This window comes from Nothobranchius furzeri, chromosome 11, assembly GCF_043380555.1.
Source record: "Nothobranchius furzeri strain GRZ-AD chromosome 11, NfurGRZ-RIMD1, whole genome shotgun sequence".
Classification (NCBI taxonomy): Eukaryota; Metazoa; Chordata; class Actinopteri; order Cyprinodontiformes; family Nothobranchiidae; genus Nothobranchius; species Nothobranchius furzeri.
In genome coordinates, this window is record NC_091751.1 from 71,992,139 (window position 1) to 72,008,658 (window position 16,520).

The window sequence follows — 16,520 nt, forward strand, 5'->3', positions numbered from 1 at the left end:
CAGTACCCAATCCCCCACATTTAGGACTTTTCAGTACACCTCGCTGGAACCTCCATCCTTTTGAAGGTAGACTTGGTGCATGGTTATCATCAGGTCCCAGTGAGTACGGAGGACATTCCTAAAACCGCTGTCATCACCCTCTTTAGCCTCTCTGAATTTATACGCATGCCCTTTGGCTTTAACCCTCCCACTGACTTAATGGGTGTGACCCCGCGAGGAAAGTTGACCATTGAGCTGGATTGATGGTTTATCTCTTGGGTCCATGTGGCAGGGGTGAGGAGTGGCAGTGGGAGGGTTAAAGGTGCTGCACAAGTCTTCCAGCAGCTGATGGACTCAGTTTTGTGAGGTTTGTCCTTTATTTTTGCCTATTTGAATGACATCATGGTTGCCAGCCACTCTGCTGAACAGCGTGTCAATCACCTGCGCCAAGTTTTCCAACGTTTGGCCGAACATGGTCTGAATGTCAGCCCAGCTAAATACCAATTTGGGCTGGCACAGACTGACTTTCTGGTTCACAGCATTTCCGCCAGTGGTGCAGTTCCCTTGCCCGCTAAAGTGCAAGCTGTTGCAGAATTTACACAGCCGAAAACAGTGAAAGGTTTGCAAGAATTTCAGGGGATGGTTAACTTTTACAACCGCCTTCTCCCAAGAGCGGCACAGCTTTACGGTGCCTTCAGATGAAGCAAAGCGAGCTATGTGGTAGACTGTACCCCAGACCATGTGCAGGCCTTCTGCAACGCTAAAGCTGCGTTAGCTGATGCTGCGATGTCGGCCCACCCTTTCCCTTCTGTCTCGTTACCTTTGACTGCTACTACTACTACTACTAAACTTTATTTATGTATGGGATAAAGAGTGGAAGTACAGCACATTTGACCGGGAGTTGCTAGCCCTCTACCTGGCCACATGCCATTTCTGCTTTCTCCTGGAAGGCCACCATTTCACTGCATACATAGACCATAAACCTTTGGTTTTTGCTATGTCCATGACCTCTGAACCCTGGTCCAGTCGCCAGCAGCGACACCTTGCTGCGGTTTCAGAGTTCACCACAGACATCCAGCATGTGGCTGGAAAGTCCAGTGTGGTGACGGACTGCCTTTCCCGTGCCTTGGTCTTCTCGGTTTCTTTTTTTTTTATCATTATATTTTTTCCTGTCTGGCTGTGAAGCAAGCAGAATTGATGTCTGAATGCTGGTAACAAGCCTCACAGATTTACTCTCAGGTGGAGCATCAAAGTGTCTGCTTTTAATGTCACGCCTGATACCTAAAACTTTATTGTTATTGTTGTTGAATGCTGATTAAAGATTCAAAGACCAATCAGATCGATATTTCATATTTATCTGGAATTATAACATCTTATTGGTCATTTGTTACATGTTGATGTAACACCAACGGGTCTGTCAAAAGCGATGCGCCTGTTCGTTTGTTGCAGCGATCCCAAACCGAAACGGAGCGTTGCTGCAGGGAACTGTCTTGACCCAGAAGCGCGGTGCTCTTTGGCAGAAACCGTGGGAGCGTTCTGATTGGCGGCAGCAGAACAGACCGGAAGCGTTTGGTTCTGTGCGGAGTTTCATTGGAAGAGAAAGTCTACAATAATTAGGCGCAGGTTTATATTCAGCAGTCAGCGCGACGCTGTTATAAGTACGAAACGATAACGATGTCTTCCTTCAACAAAGGCCCGGCTTACGGACTATCAGCGGAAGTGAAAAACAAGGTAAGCGTTTGTGTTTGAAGGTAAATTGAACAGGTTCGAACTTTTCTCACTGGCTCGTGTGTTTTCATGAGCGCGAGCCGGAGTCACCTGGCCTCCATTTTGGCATGCGTGCCCAGGTTCAGGGAGGGAACAACCACAGTCCGGTAGAAAAGTTTAGTTTGGACTTTTTAAGAACGTTTGATACGCTCAAAGGTTTAGCGGTTGCTCAGGTGACCGAGCCCAGTTCACCTGATTGCCGTGAACTAGTGACTGAGCAGAACAGCAGAGAGCCTTTGGGCGTTGTCCCTCCGTCTTGTCCCGCTCGGACCGCGTCCACCAGGACGAAAACTCCGCTCCTCCGTCCCGCACCTTCCCGTTTGCGCAGGAGATACCTGCGACCCCGTAGCAGAACAGTTCGGACGCGAACCCGGTGAGAAGCTCGGTCCAGACCAGACACCAGAACAGAACCGTCCCGTTGTCTTCCACCAGAGAACGGTCCCGTTGGCTCTGCTGTGGTCAGCACGCGAGAGCCTTATTATGGGATGTAGTTCACGTCCAGATGTTCGTAAATCAGTAGTTTGCGTAACTACCCCCCCCCCCCCGAAAGAGTTTCCTGAAGTTGTTGAAAGACCCGGATGTTGCTGTTTATTTGGCCCGTAGTAGGAATGTCCGTGACTGAAGTAAAGTTGGCCTGATCTCCACAGATTCGCCTTTTCCTTCTCCACCCTTCCACTGTGGCGTCACCAGCGTCGCACGTGCTGATCTCACTACCGGTGTGTTCATAACCAGAAAAGTGTTTTAAATCTGGGGTGGATATTTATTATCTATCTATTCTACAACATTATAATGAGTGCTACAAACTACATAATCTGGGAATAAAGGAAATGTAACCTAATCTAAAATGGTCTGTTAGGGTTGTCACGGTGTGAAAATGTAACCTCACGGTTATTGTGACCAAAATTACCACGGTTTTTGGTATTATCGCGGTATTTTTTTTAAACGTGCTACATTTTCACACAATTAAATAAACCCTGTATGTCAGGAAATATTGTCCTCAGTTTGTGTCTAAATTTAGCCTAAAATGTGTTATTTTGTAATTATGTTGTTTATTTGTTTACATTTTTTCCCTTTAGTCTTTAAAATACCAATATTTGCCCATAACTTCTTATTTTATGTCTGTTTGATGTCATCATTTTAAAAATATTATATCAGATGATACTCAGTACTCAAGTAGCCTTCTAATCAGATACTTTTTTACCCTTACTTGAGTAATAAACCCTATATCAGGAAAATATTGTCCTCGGTTTGTGTCCTTCCAGTGAGCTTTGCAGATGTGGGAAAATGTCATCAGGCAGTAATCGTTGTTAAATTCATAATTATTCTCGGAGAGAGACCAACTCTTATCTGCCCCTGGGAGCCCCGTAATGCATAGCGTCATTTCAACATGGCGGTGTCCGCGACACGGTTTACATGCAGGTAGCGGCGCTGCGGCTGCTTTATATAGCGACTTGTTGCATTCTCCCTCAACCCAAATCCTCGGATCACGCATTTTAGCTAAAACGCTAACGTTAGCTTGCCTTGCGTTGACTGTAGAGTTGTGGGTGATGGTCACGCAGATGTGTCATGAGACTTGAAGCGTTGCTGCCTTTCACAGACACTTTTTCTGCACGTGCTGCAAACAGGATAGCCGTCTTCTATCAACTGTCCCTCGGCATTCTTCAAATATCCAAAAGATGCCCGTACTTCCCACTTTGTCTTCTTTGAGGGATAATAAATGTCCTGAGCGCTGCCGTCTCCTCCTCTGGCCATTATTTCAGCTTTAGCTTCAAGAAAGTTTTGGTTGTAAACAACAAAGTGCGCATGTGCCGCCGGCAACTTCAGCAGATGATACGGTGGCTGGTAAGGGTCACCGCGCCTACACCGCAGCCACGGTAATCCACCGAGATAATATATGTTTTTTAAAAAACAAGACGGTTATTATTGTTGTCAACTTTTTTACCGGGGTTTACCGCTACACTGGTTACCGTGACAACCCTACCTGATCGGTCTGCTTTGATCTATTTTGAAAACTCCGATCAAAACCGATAGGGGCGCTATCGGCCGATTGGGATCAAATGCCGATCCATCGGTGCATCCCTAAAGTGGATGTTATTTTAACTGCAGTTGCAGCGTTACACCACTATAGGGGCGCTGTATCAGCAGCGGTGCACCGAAACGCACTTAAACCGCTGCAGGAAAATATCAAAAATAGCTTTTCTCACTAGTTGGTACGTATCTATGGTTGGTGCTATCGTAGGCTGACCAGATGTCCTCTTTCCCCCGGACATGTCCACTTTTCACTCTCTGTCCGGGGGGGAGGGGGTCCTACATGGATCAAAGTGTCCGGTTTTTCATCCAGGAGCAGGGATCGAGTTATGGGGGGCTAGATATCTTTCAGGAAAAGATCCAGTTTCTGCCTATATTACAATATTTATGGACTCTCAGCGCAGCGGGATTCTGTTGAGCGGAGAGGACGCAGAGGGCTGATCGTTGGTGCGTCCGGCACACGATACATTCTCAAGGTGGCGCAACAAAACATTATTATTAACACATGATTGTTCATATCTGTTTAAATCCTCTGGTATTCTGTCTTTTGATCTTTCCTGACGTGCTCTGCTCATCGTGTGCTGCGGTGATGTCACCTCACTGACGCAGCATCGAAACGCGCTCTCCGCTTTGCGGTCAGGAGATCTTTGATCTGCTCCAAAGTAACTGATGAGGTGAAAAAGTAAAAATCCATTATTTTCATAATTTAATTATTATTTCTCCTGGAAGCGCTCAGTCAGACCGAGTGCTGTGATGTTGGGAGATCCGGTCTTGGGGAGGGGGCGGGGTCAATGACGGCGGCTGCAGCAGGATCATCTGTCTTTTATTTACTTTACTTATTTATTGGGGCGACGGTGGCACAGGAGTTAAGTGCTCGCCCCGTAATCGGAAGGTTGCTGGTTCGAGTCCCGCTCAGTCTGTCTCTGTCGTTGTGTCCTTGGGCAAGACACTTAACCCACGTTGCCTGCTGGTGGTGGTCGGAGGGACCGGTGGCGCCAGTGCTCGGCAGCCTCGCCTCTGTCAGTGCGCCCCAGGGCAGCTGTGGCTACATTGTAGCTCATCCCCACCAGTGTGTGAATGGGTGAATGACTGATTGTGTTGTAAAGCGCCTTGGGGGGTTCTAGGACTCTAGAAGGCGCTATATCAAATACAGGCCATTTACCATTTAGGGACACGGAGAAATTAAAAGGAGAGAGAAATAGAAGATAGAAGTTCTTGTTCCACTTTATTCTTTTGTTTCATGATGATAAACTGATGTTAAATTCATCTGAAAGAGAAACTGGGAGAAAGCTTTGGTTCATTTTAGGTTACAGGAGGTCTGTCTCCTACCTGCTCCTCCAGAGACAGCGTGGACATGAGGGTTACATGGTGAGGGTCCCACAGGACAGGCTAGTGGAAAGGTTTGTAGTTAGCTGGCAGTGTTGGGAAAGTTACTTTTAAAAAGTAATTAGTTGTAGTTACTAATTAGTCAAAAAAGTAACTCAGTTACTTAGAGTCACAAGATTATAAAAGTAACTAATTACAGAGTTACGAGATTATAAAAGTAACTAATTACAGAGTTATGAGATTATAAAAGTAACTAATTACCAAGAAAAATAACTACTTGGTTACTTACTTCATCAAAGAATGCTAGAAAAATGGGTTAATTGAACTTACTTAATTTACTATAAATGACTACAATAGTAAAATATAAACGACTAATGACTGGAACATAATAAAATGTATGTCAGAATGTTTTTTATAAACCTGAATAATTTAAATAAATGAGCACTTAACAGGAGGAACTACTAACAGGAGCATTACACTAATCTAGACTATTAAAAGGTCACTGTGTGATATTTAACAAGACCCCAATCAGCTAACATTTAAAACACCTGTAAAGGTTCCCGAGCCTTTAAATGGTCTCTCAGTCTAGTTAAATTACAGAAATGAATGTAATTTTGCACAGTATTCTAATGTTTCCAGCTTCACATAATTGTGTGTTTTTAGCAGCATTTCTGTTGCTGCTAATCTAGTAACGGTTAAATAAATAAATAAATATCCTTTAAAATGACACTAGAAGAGGCACAAGCCTGATGGAGGACTCACATTTACTAACGTGGGTCAGACCCAACCACAGAAGAGCTGAAGCTGGGTGGTAAACACACACAGGTAGTTCTGATAACACCTGAGCTCCATGACGTCTGAGACTGATGCATCAGTGTTACAGCGGGACTAAAGACATGATCAGGAACAGGTTACAGCTGGATGATCTAGGAAGGTAGAAGATCAGGACGTCTGAGCGGAGAACAGGTGAGCGGACCTTCGGGACGTCCCGCTGTCACGCTAAGAAGGACACGGCTGCAGATCCACACCTGCAGCTGCAGATCCACACCTGCAGCCGTAGATATTCATCACGTCTTCCTCGTTCTCCACGGCCGTGATGCTCTTGGATGAAAACATCTGCCTCTTTAGCTCCTGATCAGCTGATGACAGCTTCAACGCACAGCGCTGCTTAACGCACGCATTTCCTTATCAGTAATCGAATCGGGAGACAAGTGAAGATTCACACCTACCAGGCAGCGGTTTTTCTGGAGAGTTTAGAGGAGATGCAGGAAGATGAGACGGACAGGACAGGAAAATAGTTAAATAAAAACAAGAAAACAAAACTTGAAGGTCAAATGTAGGTAGATTTATCTCCACTACATGTTTATAAGACAATAAGTTAAACATATGTAATATTTATACATCTGATACAATTCAGGTCACCTTCAAAACTCAGTCACACACCCAGGGCCGTGTCAAGGCATTTTGGGGGCCAAGGCTAAACGGGGGGCTACTGTTCTGGGATCAGTTTCTGAAATTCCCTGTGACTGTGTCCTCTTCTAACATATGTTCAGAAGATTTTCACCCGTTTTGTTTCATGGAGACCAAAGCTGCTGCTGCCTGAGGGGTTGTGCTTATAAACGGGACATAAAAACCAATCTGTTCTCCAGTTAGGATCCCCTTTTCCAAGATGTCCTCCACTCTAGAGCTGAGGAAAATGATCAAATAACTGATGCATCGGGATGCGGACATAAACGATTCTGCATCGTAGAAGAGTACGCCATAATTGCTTATAGTGGAATGTAGTTTTGTTTTTGTTTTTAACGGCGGCACCAGCGCTGCATCCAGATCTGTCAGTGTCCTCCACATTCACCAAGTGGCATGGTCCGCAGCAAACACCTGAGTCCACCTCGACTTCTAACAAAGAGCGCCTATTGATAACTTTCACACAAGTGTGATAGATCTGTTTCTTCCCACAAGACTGGAAGGAGCCCAACACTGGAGTGTTCGGCTTCAGCAGTGATCCACTCTCCTCCTGCCAACCCTCACCAGCTGCTTTAACCTCCAGAGATGGAAAAACGTACTCACTGTCATCATCCCACTGGTCAGATAGAGTGTAATACTCAACGAACGCTCTCTGTGACAGACAAGGACCACTGTACGTCCTCCACCACTCTCTCCATCACTCTGGTGGACCTCACATCCAACCGCTCACCAAGGGTTCCAGCCGGGATCTTCAGTAAGTGACCAAACTTTACTATCCCAGCATTGGTGAACTTCACTTTCAATGCAGACGAAGTTAAAGTGCCAGCTCGGGAGAAGAAGTCATTGTCAATCAAGGGTTCTTGTAGCAGCCATGTCCCTGGTCCTGTGGCAGGCGCTCGGGAAACCGTCAGCAGCTTAAAAGAGTCCAGCACTGACGCGTAGAACGGACTAATCCTTGTCAGATCCAACACCTTCAGATTCAACGGGAACAGGTGTTTGTTCAGCCCAAGCCCACCAACCTTCTGCAGCAGGAGAAGCGCCAGGGGCAGCCAGCAGAGTCCGTCACCATAAAGAAGCTTCTGAGCTGTCTGTAATATGAAGGCTGCAGTTCTAGACACCACGTCTATTAGTCCTTGTCCTCCCTCCGACACGGGTAGGCAAAGAGCCGAGGCTCTGATCCAGTGGTGACCGGACCAGAAGAATTTCACCAACAGCTTCTGAACACCTTCCAGCAGACCCGGTGGTGGAACCAGTACAATCAGTCTGTGCCACAGAAACGAGGCGACCAGGTTGTTTGCTATCAGAACCCTGCCCCTGTAGGACAGCTGGGGGAGAAGCCATTTCCATTTAGACAACCGCGCCTCCACCTTCTCCAGCACCTTCTCCCAGTTCTGTTTCTGAAACCTTTCGGTACCCAAGTACAGGCCTAGTGTTTTAATACCTCCCGTTCCCCACCTCAGCCCTTCTGGCAGAGGCGGGACATTATTAAGGTCCCACCCCCCACTACACATGCCTCACTCTTGTCCCAGTTAACCTTAGCTGAGGATGCATCCTCATATAAAAGTAAACTAGATCTGAGTTCTTGTACATCCTGCTGATCATGGATAAAAACATTCACATCATCTGCATACGCAGACACAACTAAGGGAGGAATAGAGACAGGTAAAGGTAGATGTAGACCTTTCAGCCTGTTCCTCAGCCGACACAGCAGCGGTTCAATAGCTAAAATATACAGTTGTCCTGAGATGGGACAACCCTGTCTGATTCCTCTTAGAACAGGTATGGGTGTACTCAGGCCCCCCGCTACCTTCACCATACAGCTGACATTCCTATACAGCATCTTAATCCCTTCCAGAAAGGACCCCCCAAAACCAAAAGCCTGTAGCTCATGATCAACCCCTTCAAACTCCTTTTCCTGATCAATAGAGTTGATACCTGCGTTTACATCATAAATTTTACAAACATCAAACACGTCTATTATTAAAAATTGTCCATTAGTGACTTTCCTGGTATACAGAAGGACTGATCATCTGGGATTAGACCTCCGATGAATCCCTGAAGTCTGTTTGATAGGAACTTAGAAAAAACCTTATAGTCTGAACACAACAAGGAGACTGGTCTCCAGTTGTTTAGTTGGGTTAAGTCCCCTTTTGTCGGCAGCAGGGACAGAACCTTCTTAAATGTGTTTTGTCCTAACCTGTTGTGAATGGAGAGCTTTTGAGGGATGGCAGGTTGTGTCAATTACGTTTTTGATTTAAAAAAAAAAAGCAATTATCTGACATCTTCTATTTATCTATGAAAACAAATCAATATGAAATGATCGTGATGCATCGGGATATCGAATGGAATTGAATCGTTGACCCAGTAATCGTAATGGAATTGGGATACTCCACTCTGCCTTTTCTCAGGGTTGTGATGGGACTGATCTGGGTTCAGCTGAGTGGGGTGAATTCCTTACATCTCTGTAAATCCCATCTGCTGGTCTTCAAACCGCCACTGTTGTTTTTGTGATGCGGCTGAATGAAGGCAGAGCCTTTAATTAGAAGGTAGAAGATCCTAAAGAGTACAGCCAGCTGTTTGCTTTTATCTGAAGCAGCTTTGTGTGAGACTTGGACCTGAATCTGCACGCAGCTCAGAACCGAATCAGAGCAGAGCAAAGGCTGGTTTCACTTTACCCAACCGGACCTGGTACCAGACCCAGCTGTAGTCCAGGATGTCTGCAGCTCCGGTTTCAGTTGGAGGAAATGTCTCCAATAAATCAGTCAGACTTGGGAAGGTGTGTGTGTATGTGTGTGTGTGTGTGTGTGTGTGCGTGTGCGAGACCTGAAGCCGAGTCGATGTCACGGGCTTTGTCCAAGTCTCTGAACCATCGTCACTGATTGGTTGTTCATGATTTAACTTCCTGTAACTTGAGGGAACATTACATGGAGGAGCTGCTGTGAGAAACCCACCTGTGACCTTTGACCCATCTCTCCTATCAGATTGCACAGAAGTATGACCCTCAGAAGGAAGAGGAGCTCATGATCTGGATTGAAGACATCACGGGTCGCTCCATCGGCCCAGACTTTCAGAAAGGTCTGAAGGATGGAGTCATTCTGTGCGAGTAAGCAGGAGAACCCTCAGACCTCATCTTCATGTTGGGTGTTTTCTAAACGAACCTTTACTGTTGTTCTTCAGACTCATTAATCACCTGCAGCCAGGATCTGTGAGGAAGATCAACCATTCGTCACTGAACTGGCACCAGGTAAGGGAAAGGACCCGCCTCCTCACTCACCTGAGGGTGTGGCTTTTACATACAGTAGAAAGGTTTGTTACCGACAGCTGGAGACGAGTTGATGTTGTTGATGAGTCACGCCATCGTAGCCAAAACGACCTGGTGCTTTTCTGATACCTGCTTCCCAGACCTGTGCACACCTGCAGGTCTCATTAGAATGACACGTGTGCCAACGCTCTGTAAGTACTACATGACCTCTCTGGTTTGGTGTGTCCTCAGCTGGAGAACCTGACCAACTTCATCAAAGCCATCACGACGTACGGCCTGAAGCCCCACGACATCTTTGAGGCCAACGACCTGTTTGAGAGTGGAAACCTGACCCAGGTCCAGACCACGCTGCTTGCCCTTGCTAGCATGGTGGGTTCAGAAGTAGTTCTGGTTCAGCAGAGATTACAGGGTCTGTGCAGGTGCTTGAAATCCTTGAAAATGCTTGAATTTCAATAACTGGTTTTCAAGGTATGAAAATTTCTAAGTCCTTGAAAGTGCTTGATAATCAAACCAAAATAGTTTGATAAGAACTTTGGACAACAACACTAGAGCGCGATAATTTAGTCTTGAATCCAAAACGTGATTGCTGCTGCTCTCTGTAGCGTGCATGTGTGTGTGTGTGCGTGTGTGTGTGTGTGTGTGTGTGTGTGTGTGTGTGTGCGTGTGCGTGTGAGCAGCAGACTCCACCTAACATGAGGTCTAGCCGCTGGACTGGTGGTCTCCTCTGGTTTTGCTTACTTTAAGCATGAAACTGGTATGGGAGTCCTGCTGTGGGACTGGGATCCAGCAGGTCCTTCTTTGATAAGATCAGGAATAACGTTAAGAGGGAAGTAGGCCAGGTGACCAGAACACCAACCGAATGCATTCAGTAGGTGCGGCTACAGGAAAAATAACGTTTGGTGCTAAATTTTCATACAATCCCAATAAAAAGCCCCGGTCCTCCTGCTGCTGTGATCTACGAGAGACGGGCTCACTCACAAATTTAGTTTGCAAAGCCTCTCTTGACTATGCAGACTGATGAAATGAAAGGTTTGGCTGCATCTGGTGGGCGTGTGCCACTGGACATGGGAACGGCAGCTGGTTGATGAACGCCACCTGCAGGGTCTTGAAAGGTTTTTAAAACCGGAGACCTTTTAAAGTCTTCAGTCTCACATCGATTTGGTAGTCGTAAAGGTTTTGTATTGAAGGGAATTCAAAATACGTTCGTCTCATAGTTGGAAACTTTTTTGGGCTAAAATGGACATTTGTGAAGCCAAGGCCTTCATGTGAGTCAGTCTTTGTTTTGAGGAGGGGTGGGTCATCTGTCGGGTTTATCGTTTTCAGAGAAAGGGGAGTTGGTGTTCTCAAACCATATTTGTTAGTGGATCACGAGTTGTCGTCTGATCCGTCGGTCACCTGGTAGCATGGCACTGCTACAGCTTGTAGGATGACCAGATCCCAACCTGGGACAGACTACTCCATGTGGGACGATTCGCTCCAACATCACTGTTGAACACTCGTTACAATGTTATCGTCGTATATTTCATGTACTGTGTATTCTACTTGAATTCAAACGGATAATTAAAGGGACTTTACGGAGTTTTGAATTTTTATGCTCGCGACTGCCCCCTCAGGCCAAAAGAGTAACGGCAGCTTCAATAGTAGGCTCGTGCACGAGGAGCGCATGCTGTACGTGCACACTCCTTAACGAAAATAACAGCTGAGACAGTCCCGTGTGTGTGTGTGTGTGTGTGTGCGTGCGTGCCTGACCGGCACTTTTCACGGTCTGTTAAAGGACCTACATCTAAGGGAACTAGCAGCTTTCCTCTAGTTGAGCTGGTTTAGTAACTGGACGAGCTGCAGGGACACAGGAAGTTACAAACGTTGATCTGATCTTTACAGACAAACATAACTGTGTCTTAATGACTTTTATTTTAAACTCCACTCTTGTGGTCATGTTCGTTGTGTATGAGGTGATATCTGATCTTTTCCACCTGGTTCAGAAGTCGCGTGTTCAGGCTCGATATCCAGTCCTGTGATTGGATAATCCCTATTGATAACAGTAATGATTTCATATGGTAATGAGGTGAAACTGGCCTGAGTTTGTATGTACTGTTTTATTTCTAAAGTGTGGTGCTTGAAAAGTGCTTGAATTTGGCGTTGGATGAACCCAATCCTGTGGTTGCCACAGCTAACTGGCCCTGACCAGTGACCGTGGTACGAGCTGCGTTCAGGAATAATAAGAGTTTGCATCATTCTGTGAATGGGTGGTTGGATTTTGGTACTTTTGCCCTTTAACCAAATGAACCCCCACCCCACCCCAGGCCAAGACCAAGGGCTGCCGGTCGAGCGTAGACATTGGGGTGAAGTACGCCGAAAAGCAGGAGAGGATGTTTAACGAGGAGAAGATGAAGGCTGGGCAGTGCGTCATCGGGCTCCAGGTAACGTAGTCCAATCAGCAAACTGGAAAAGAAGAGCTAAAGTAGGCCAGAGGTTCATGTTGGCTTATTTACTTTAGTCGACCAAAACAGTTTGATGTCATTGGAAAAACTTGTAGTAAACTTGTAGTAATTATGAGCAATTTTAGAGCTAGTGGTGTCCACTGGTGCAGAACTAGCAAAGTGTTGCTGTCGTTGTCTAGATGGGGACCAACAAGTGTGCCAGTCAGGCAGGTATGAACGCATATGGCACCAGGAGGCATCTATACGACCCCAAAGCTCACATCCAGCCCCCGATGGACAACACCACCATCAGTCTGCAGATGGGGACCAACAAGGGAGCCAGCCAGGTGATGAAACCGTCACTGCAGACTAGCTAGCATGTTTAGTAACCACCTAGATTCCCCACCACTGTTGAAAGCAAAACGAATGACTGAATGCTTTTGGTGTTTGTGCCACAGGCTGGGATGACCGCCCCTGGGACCAGGCGAGCCATTTACGATCAGAAACTGGGCACAGACAAGTGTGACAACAGCACCATGTCCCTACAGATGGGCTACAGCCAGGGGGCCAATCAGAGCGGCCAGAACTTTGGCCTGGGAAGACAAATCTACGATGCCAAGTACTGTCCCAAAGCCGACGAGCTCGCTGGCGATAATGGAGCAGGCAGTGGCCGTGAATACATCCCCGATTACCAGGATGAGGGTTACCAAGGTTACCAAGAGGGGGAGCAGCTGTACCACGATGATGGGACGGATTACTGAGCTGTGGGTGTTTAAGAGAACCTCGAGGCAGGCAGGTGTTATATTTTTATATCACAGGATGTTGTGCCTTTCTGTTTTGGGTCCATCCTTTTTTAGTATTCGTCTTCGGCCCAACACACACACCATGAACCGTACTTCTGTGATTCCTCCTCTTTTGTATATGAGTACATATATGAAAGCCACCAGTGTGGATGTGCTCCGTCCTCACTGCGTTACTTCTTTGTGCCAAAGTAACTTTTACTAGTTTCTGCTGACTTGTTTTCCTTTCCGAGTAAAGCTTAGAAACCAGATGGAGGCTGTTACTTCAGGCAGGCGTTACAGCAGCTGTGTAACGTGGTAACGCAACAAATCTGTGAATGCGTCTTCCGTCAGCATCATTCCTTTAGTACTGGTCAACACTTTGTTTTGCAGACGAGGAAACTAAATGGATTTTGTTAGAACAAATCTTTTACTTCAGTGTTTTTTATTCTAACTTGACTGGAGAACTGGTTTCTGTGAGATGGATGCAGTGGGAGGCTGTTTTTGCTCTTGTGGGACTGCAAACGCGTCCGCTGTGGAAGCCGTCTCTCTACAGCTACATCACACGGTTTATTTAACTGACGGGGAACAGACGACCGTCTGCCCTACCCCGACACAACAATGGCTGTAGGAAACAAATGTGATGGTATAATAAATAAATATGTGCATTATTGGTGTTTTTGAACTGTTTGTGTGAGCGTGCTGCGGGTGTGGGACAGCGTGGTAGGACAACATTAAAGATGAGGTCTAGTTTTCAGCCACCTGTAAAAGCTGCGGGGCCGAGACCGGTTCCTAGTGGAGCTACAGGAGCTTCTAGTCATTCAGCCGTGATCATCTTTCTATGCTGGACCTGATCGGCTGATATTTGGGGATTTGACGTCTCCATTGTGGCAACGACAAACCACTACTGATCTAAAACAGGAGTTGGGTTCTCGAGTTTAAAGTTGTGAGTTTTCTATTCCGTACAAGTCATTTATTCATCTAGGCAGCGTTCCCGCTGCAGGCCTTGGTGCTCCAGTCCCATTTTTTGAGTGAATCAGATTATTTTGTGACTGAAATGCAACATCAAACTCTCTCCGGTGTGAACGCTCCGCGGCATCAACGCGACCCGCATGCGCAGAAGTCAGGAAGTCACTAGTGGAGAAACCAGGAGCGGTGGAGTTGTGATGTAATCCTGATCCTGTGGAAAACGTTCACACCTGTTCATTCTTCTGTTTTGGGCTGGAAACTTTTAAAAACTCAACTATTTTACTCCTTTTTCCCACTGTCTCCCTGAAATGTTCCGGTATTCATTCATTCACGAAGAATCCCCCTCTCACGGAGACCGGTGAGACCCTGCAGCTCCCGTTCTCATGCTCTCCTGTTTTAATTCCTAAACCTAAAACAGGAAGTCAGACAGACTCCTGAACCCGTCTGTACGTGCGCGTCTCCTCAGGAACGTCCACACACCGCGCTCACCTCCGCTGACTCGGTGACGTAGGAGACGGGTCTAACGCGACATGACCGTTCAGTCTGCAGTCGCCTTCAGATACGTGTCAGAATCAGTTCTAGGTGTTCAAGTGACACGGATCACATTTAAACAATCAGATCTAGGTCACACGTGGGGGAAACGGCGGGTTTACTGAGCTTTGGCCTGCAGTGTGAACGTGTTAGTGTCGATGACGCTTTAACGTACTTGCTGATCATCCTGTTGGTGATGGCAGCAGCAGGACATTTCTCTGGATTCAGCTGACAGCCGCACCTGGTTTGAGCAACACTGGAAGGGAACCAGCCAGGCCGAAGACACCCCGAGCTTAAACGCGTAGGAGAAAGAGTCCGATGAGACCAGGATGGAGATGTGAGGCTTTCAGACTGAAGAAAGGACCACCTTCAGGTTCTTCACCTGAAACCTTGAGCTGTATCAGGTGTGTTGGAACAGGTTAACAACTAAAACATGCTGGACCACACCTTGGTCCCAGGTGGGCTTTCCTGAAGGATGGAGACCCCAAACACATCACAACTGGTTTCTGATTGGATAATGGAGGTTGGTGGTTTGAAGTTGATCTCCCTACCACATGTTCAAATGTCTGTAAAGCAGTTTATCCAAAGATTGCATCGACTAATCTAAGGTGGCAAATGTAAGTGTACACATGGATAATAATGGAAGTAGAATATACAAATATATATATATATATATATATATATATATAATCTATATATAAAAGCTGTTTGATCAGTTCCTTTGAAAGTAATAATACATTTTATTTAAATAGCTCCTTTCTGGTCACTTAAGTACACGACGGTACAGAATAAAAACACAAATCATCCAATCAAACAAATGTACACGCAGGTACAACATAAGCAAAACAACGGTGACAAACAAGGCACTTTAAAATTCAAAGCTGATATGTGGTCATGAAGAGGTGAGTTTTGAGTTTTCTGAATTCTGTGAATGAGTTAATGTTCTTGATGAGAGGGTGAGGGGAGTTCCAGAGTTTGGGAGCGGTGCAGCTGAAGGCTCTACTCCCCGTGGTGCTGGACGGAAGGAGGAGGACGACGTGAGGGAACGGGACGAGGTGACGATGTGAACCAGATCTGTGAGGTAGTGAGGGGCGAGGTTATGGATGGCCTTGAAGGTGAGAAGGAGAATCTTGTAGTTAGTCCTGGTGTGCACGGGTAGCCAATGGAGTTGTTGGAGGATGGGGGTGATGATGAGAGATGGGAGTTTCAGTGACGACGCGTGCTGCTGCAGTCTGAACCAACTGGAGCTTACGGAGGGTTTTCTGAGGGAGGCCTGTGAAGTAACCAGACTATGGACGAGGATAGAAGTAGAGTGGACATCAAGGGAGGGGCGAAGACGATTCATGTTACGAAGATGGAAATGAGCTGACCGTGTGATGCTATTGATGTGAGACTGGAAGGACAGTGTGCTGTCTAGGATGACGCCCAGACTCGACCTGGTAACATTTACCACATCACGGTGAAGCTGAACCGTGATGTGGTGCATCTTCAGGTCGGTACCATTTCTATCTGGGCTCTGCAGCACATGCTGGGTGAGCTGTGGTGGTTTAGGGGATGTCTCTTCTCCACTAAATCTGCATGTTAGCTAACCGCTGAACGTAAGAACGTGTTATTTAGGTTCCTTTTATAGAGTTGGACTTATTTCATCTGCAGTTGGAACTCCACGCTCGCAGAGACGGGGTGAGAGTGGACTCAGAGCTTTTCAGCTGCTGGTTCTGTTTCCAGACCCTCCACTACTTCTCATTACAACTTCCGTTACAAACATGTTAGGTTACTGCATTCGTGAGCTAATCTAAACAGAGCTGAAGGTCGGAGTTAGACAGGTTAAACTGATGACGTCACATTAGAATGAGGAAGTTCTTTCACCAGCTCAGAAATGAACAAGTAGCTCAACCTTCTGCCCTCGTCCACCGTCTGTTACAGGAAGACGTTATCCTGAGTACTTTTGCTTGTTGGGTCTCAAACTTTTCAAATCTTTCTTGTGAAGAAAATCTA

General features: G+C 46.4%; 1 protein-coding gene across 1 annotated transcript; it reads left to right on the forward strand.

The window, feature by feature from the left end:
- The first annotated feature begins 1,549 nt into the window (after positions 1 to 1,549).
- Positions 1,550 to 13,696, forward strand: cnn2 (calponin 2). The gene is made up of 7 exons (XM_015940525.3): positions 1,550 to 1,710; positions 9,546 to 9,667; positions 9,742 to 9,808; positions 10,058 to 10,195; positions 12,130 to 12,246; positions 12,447 to 12,593; positions 12,705 to 13,696. The coding sequence occupies exons 1-7, from the start codon at positions 1,654 to 1,656 to the stop codon at positions 13,005 to 13,007; spliced, it is 951 nt and encodes a 316-aa protein (XP_015796011.3). The 5' UTR covers positions 1,550 to 1,653; the 3' UTR covers positions 13,008 to 13,696.
- The last annotated feature ends 2,824 nt before the right edge of the window (positions 13,697 to 16,520 follow it).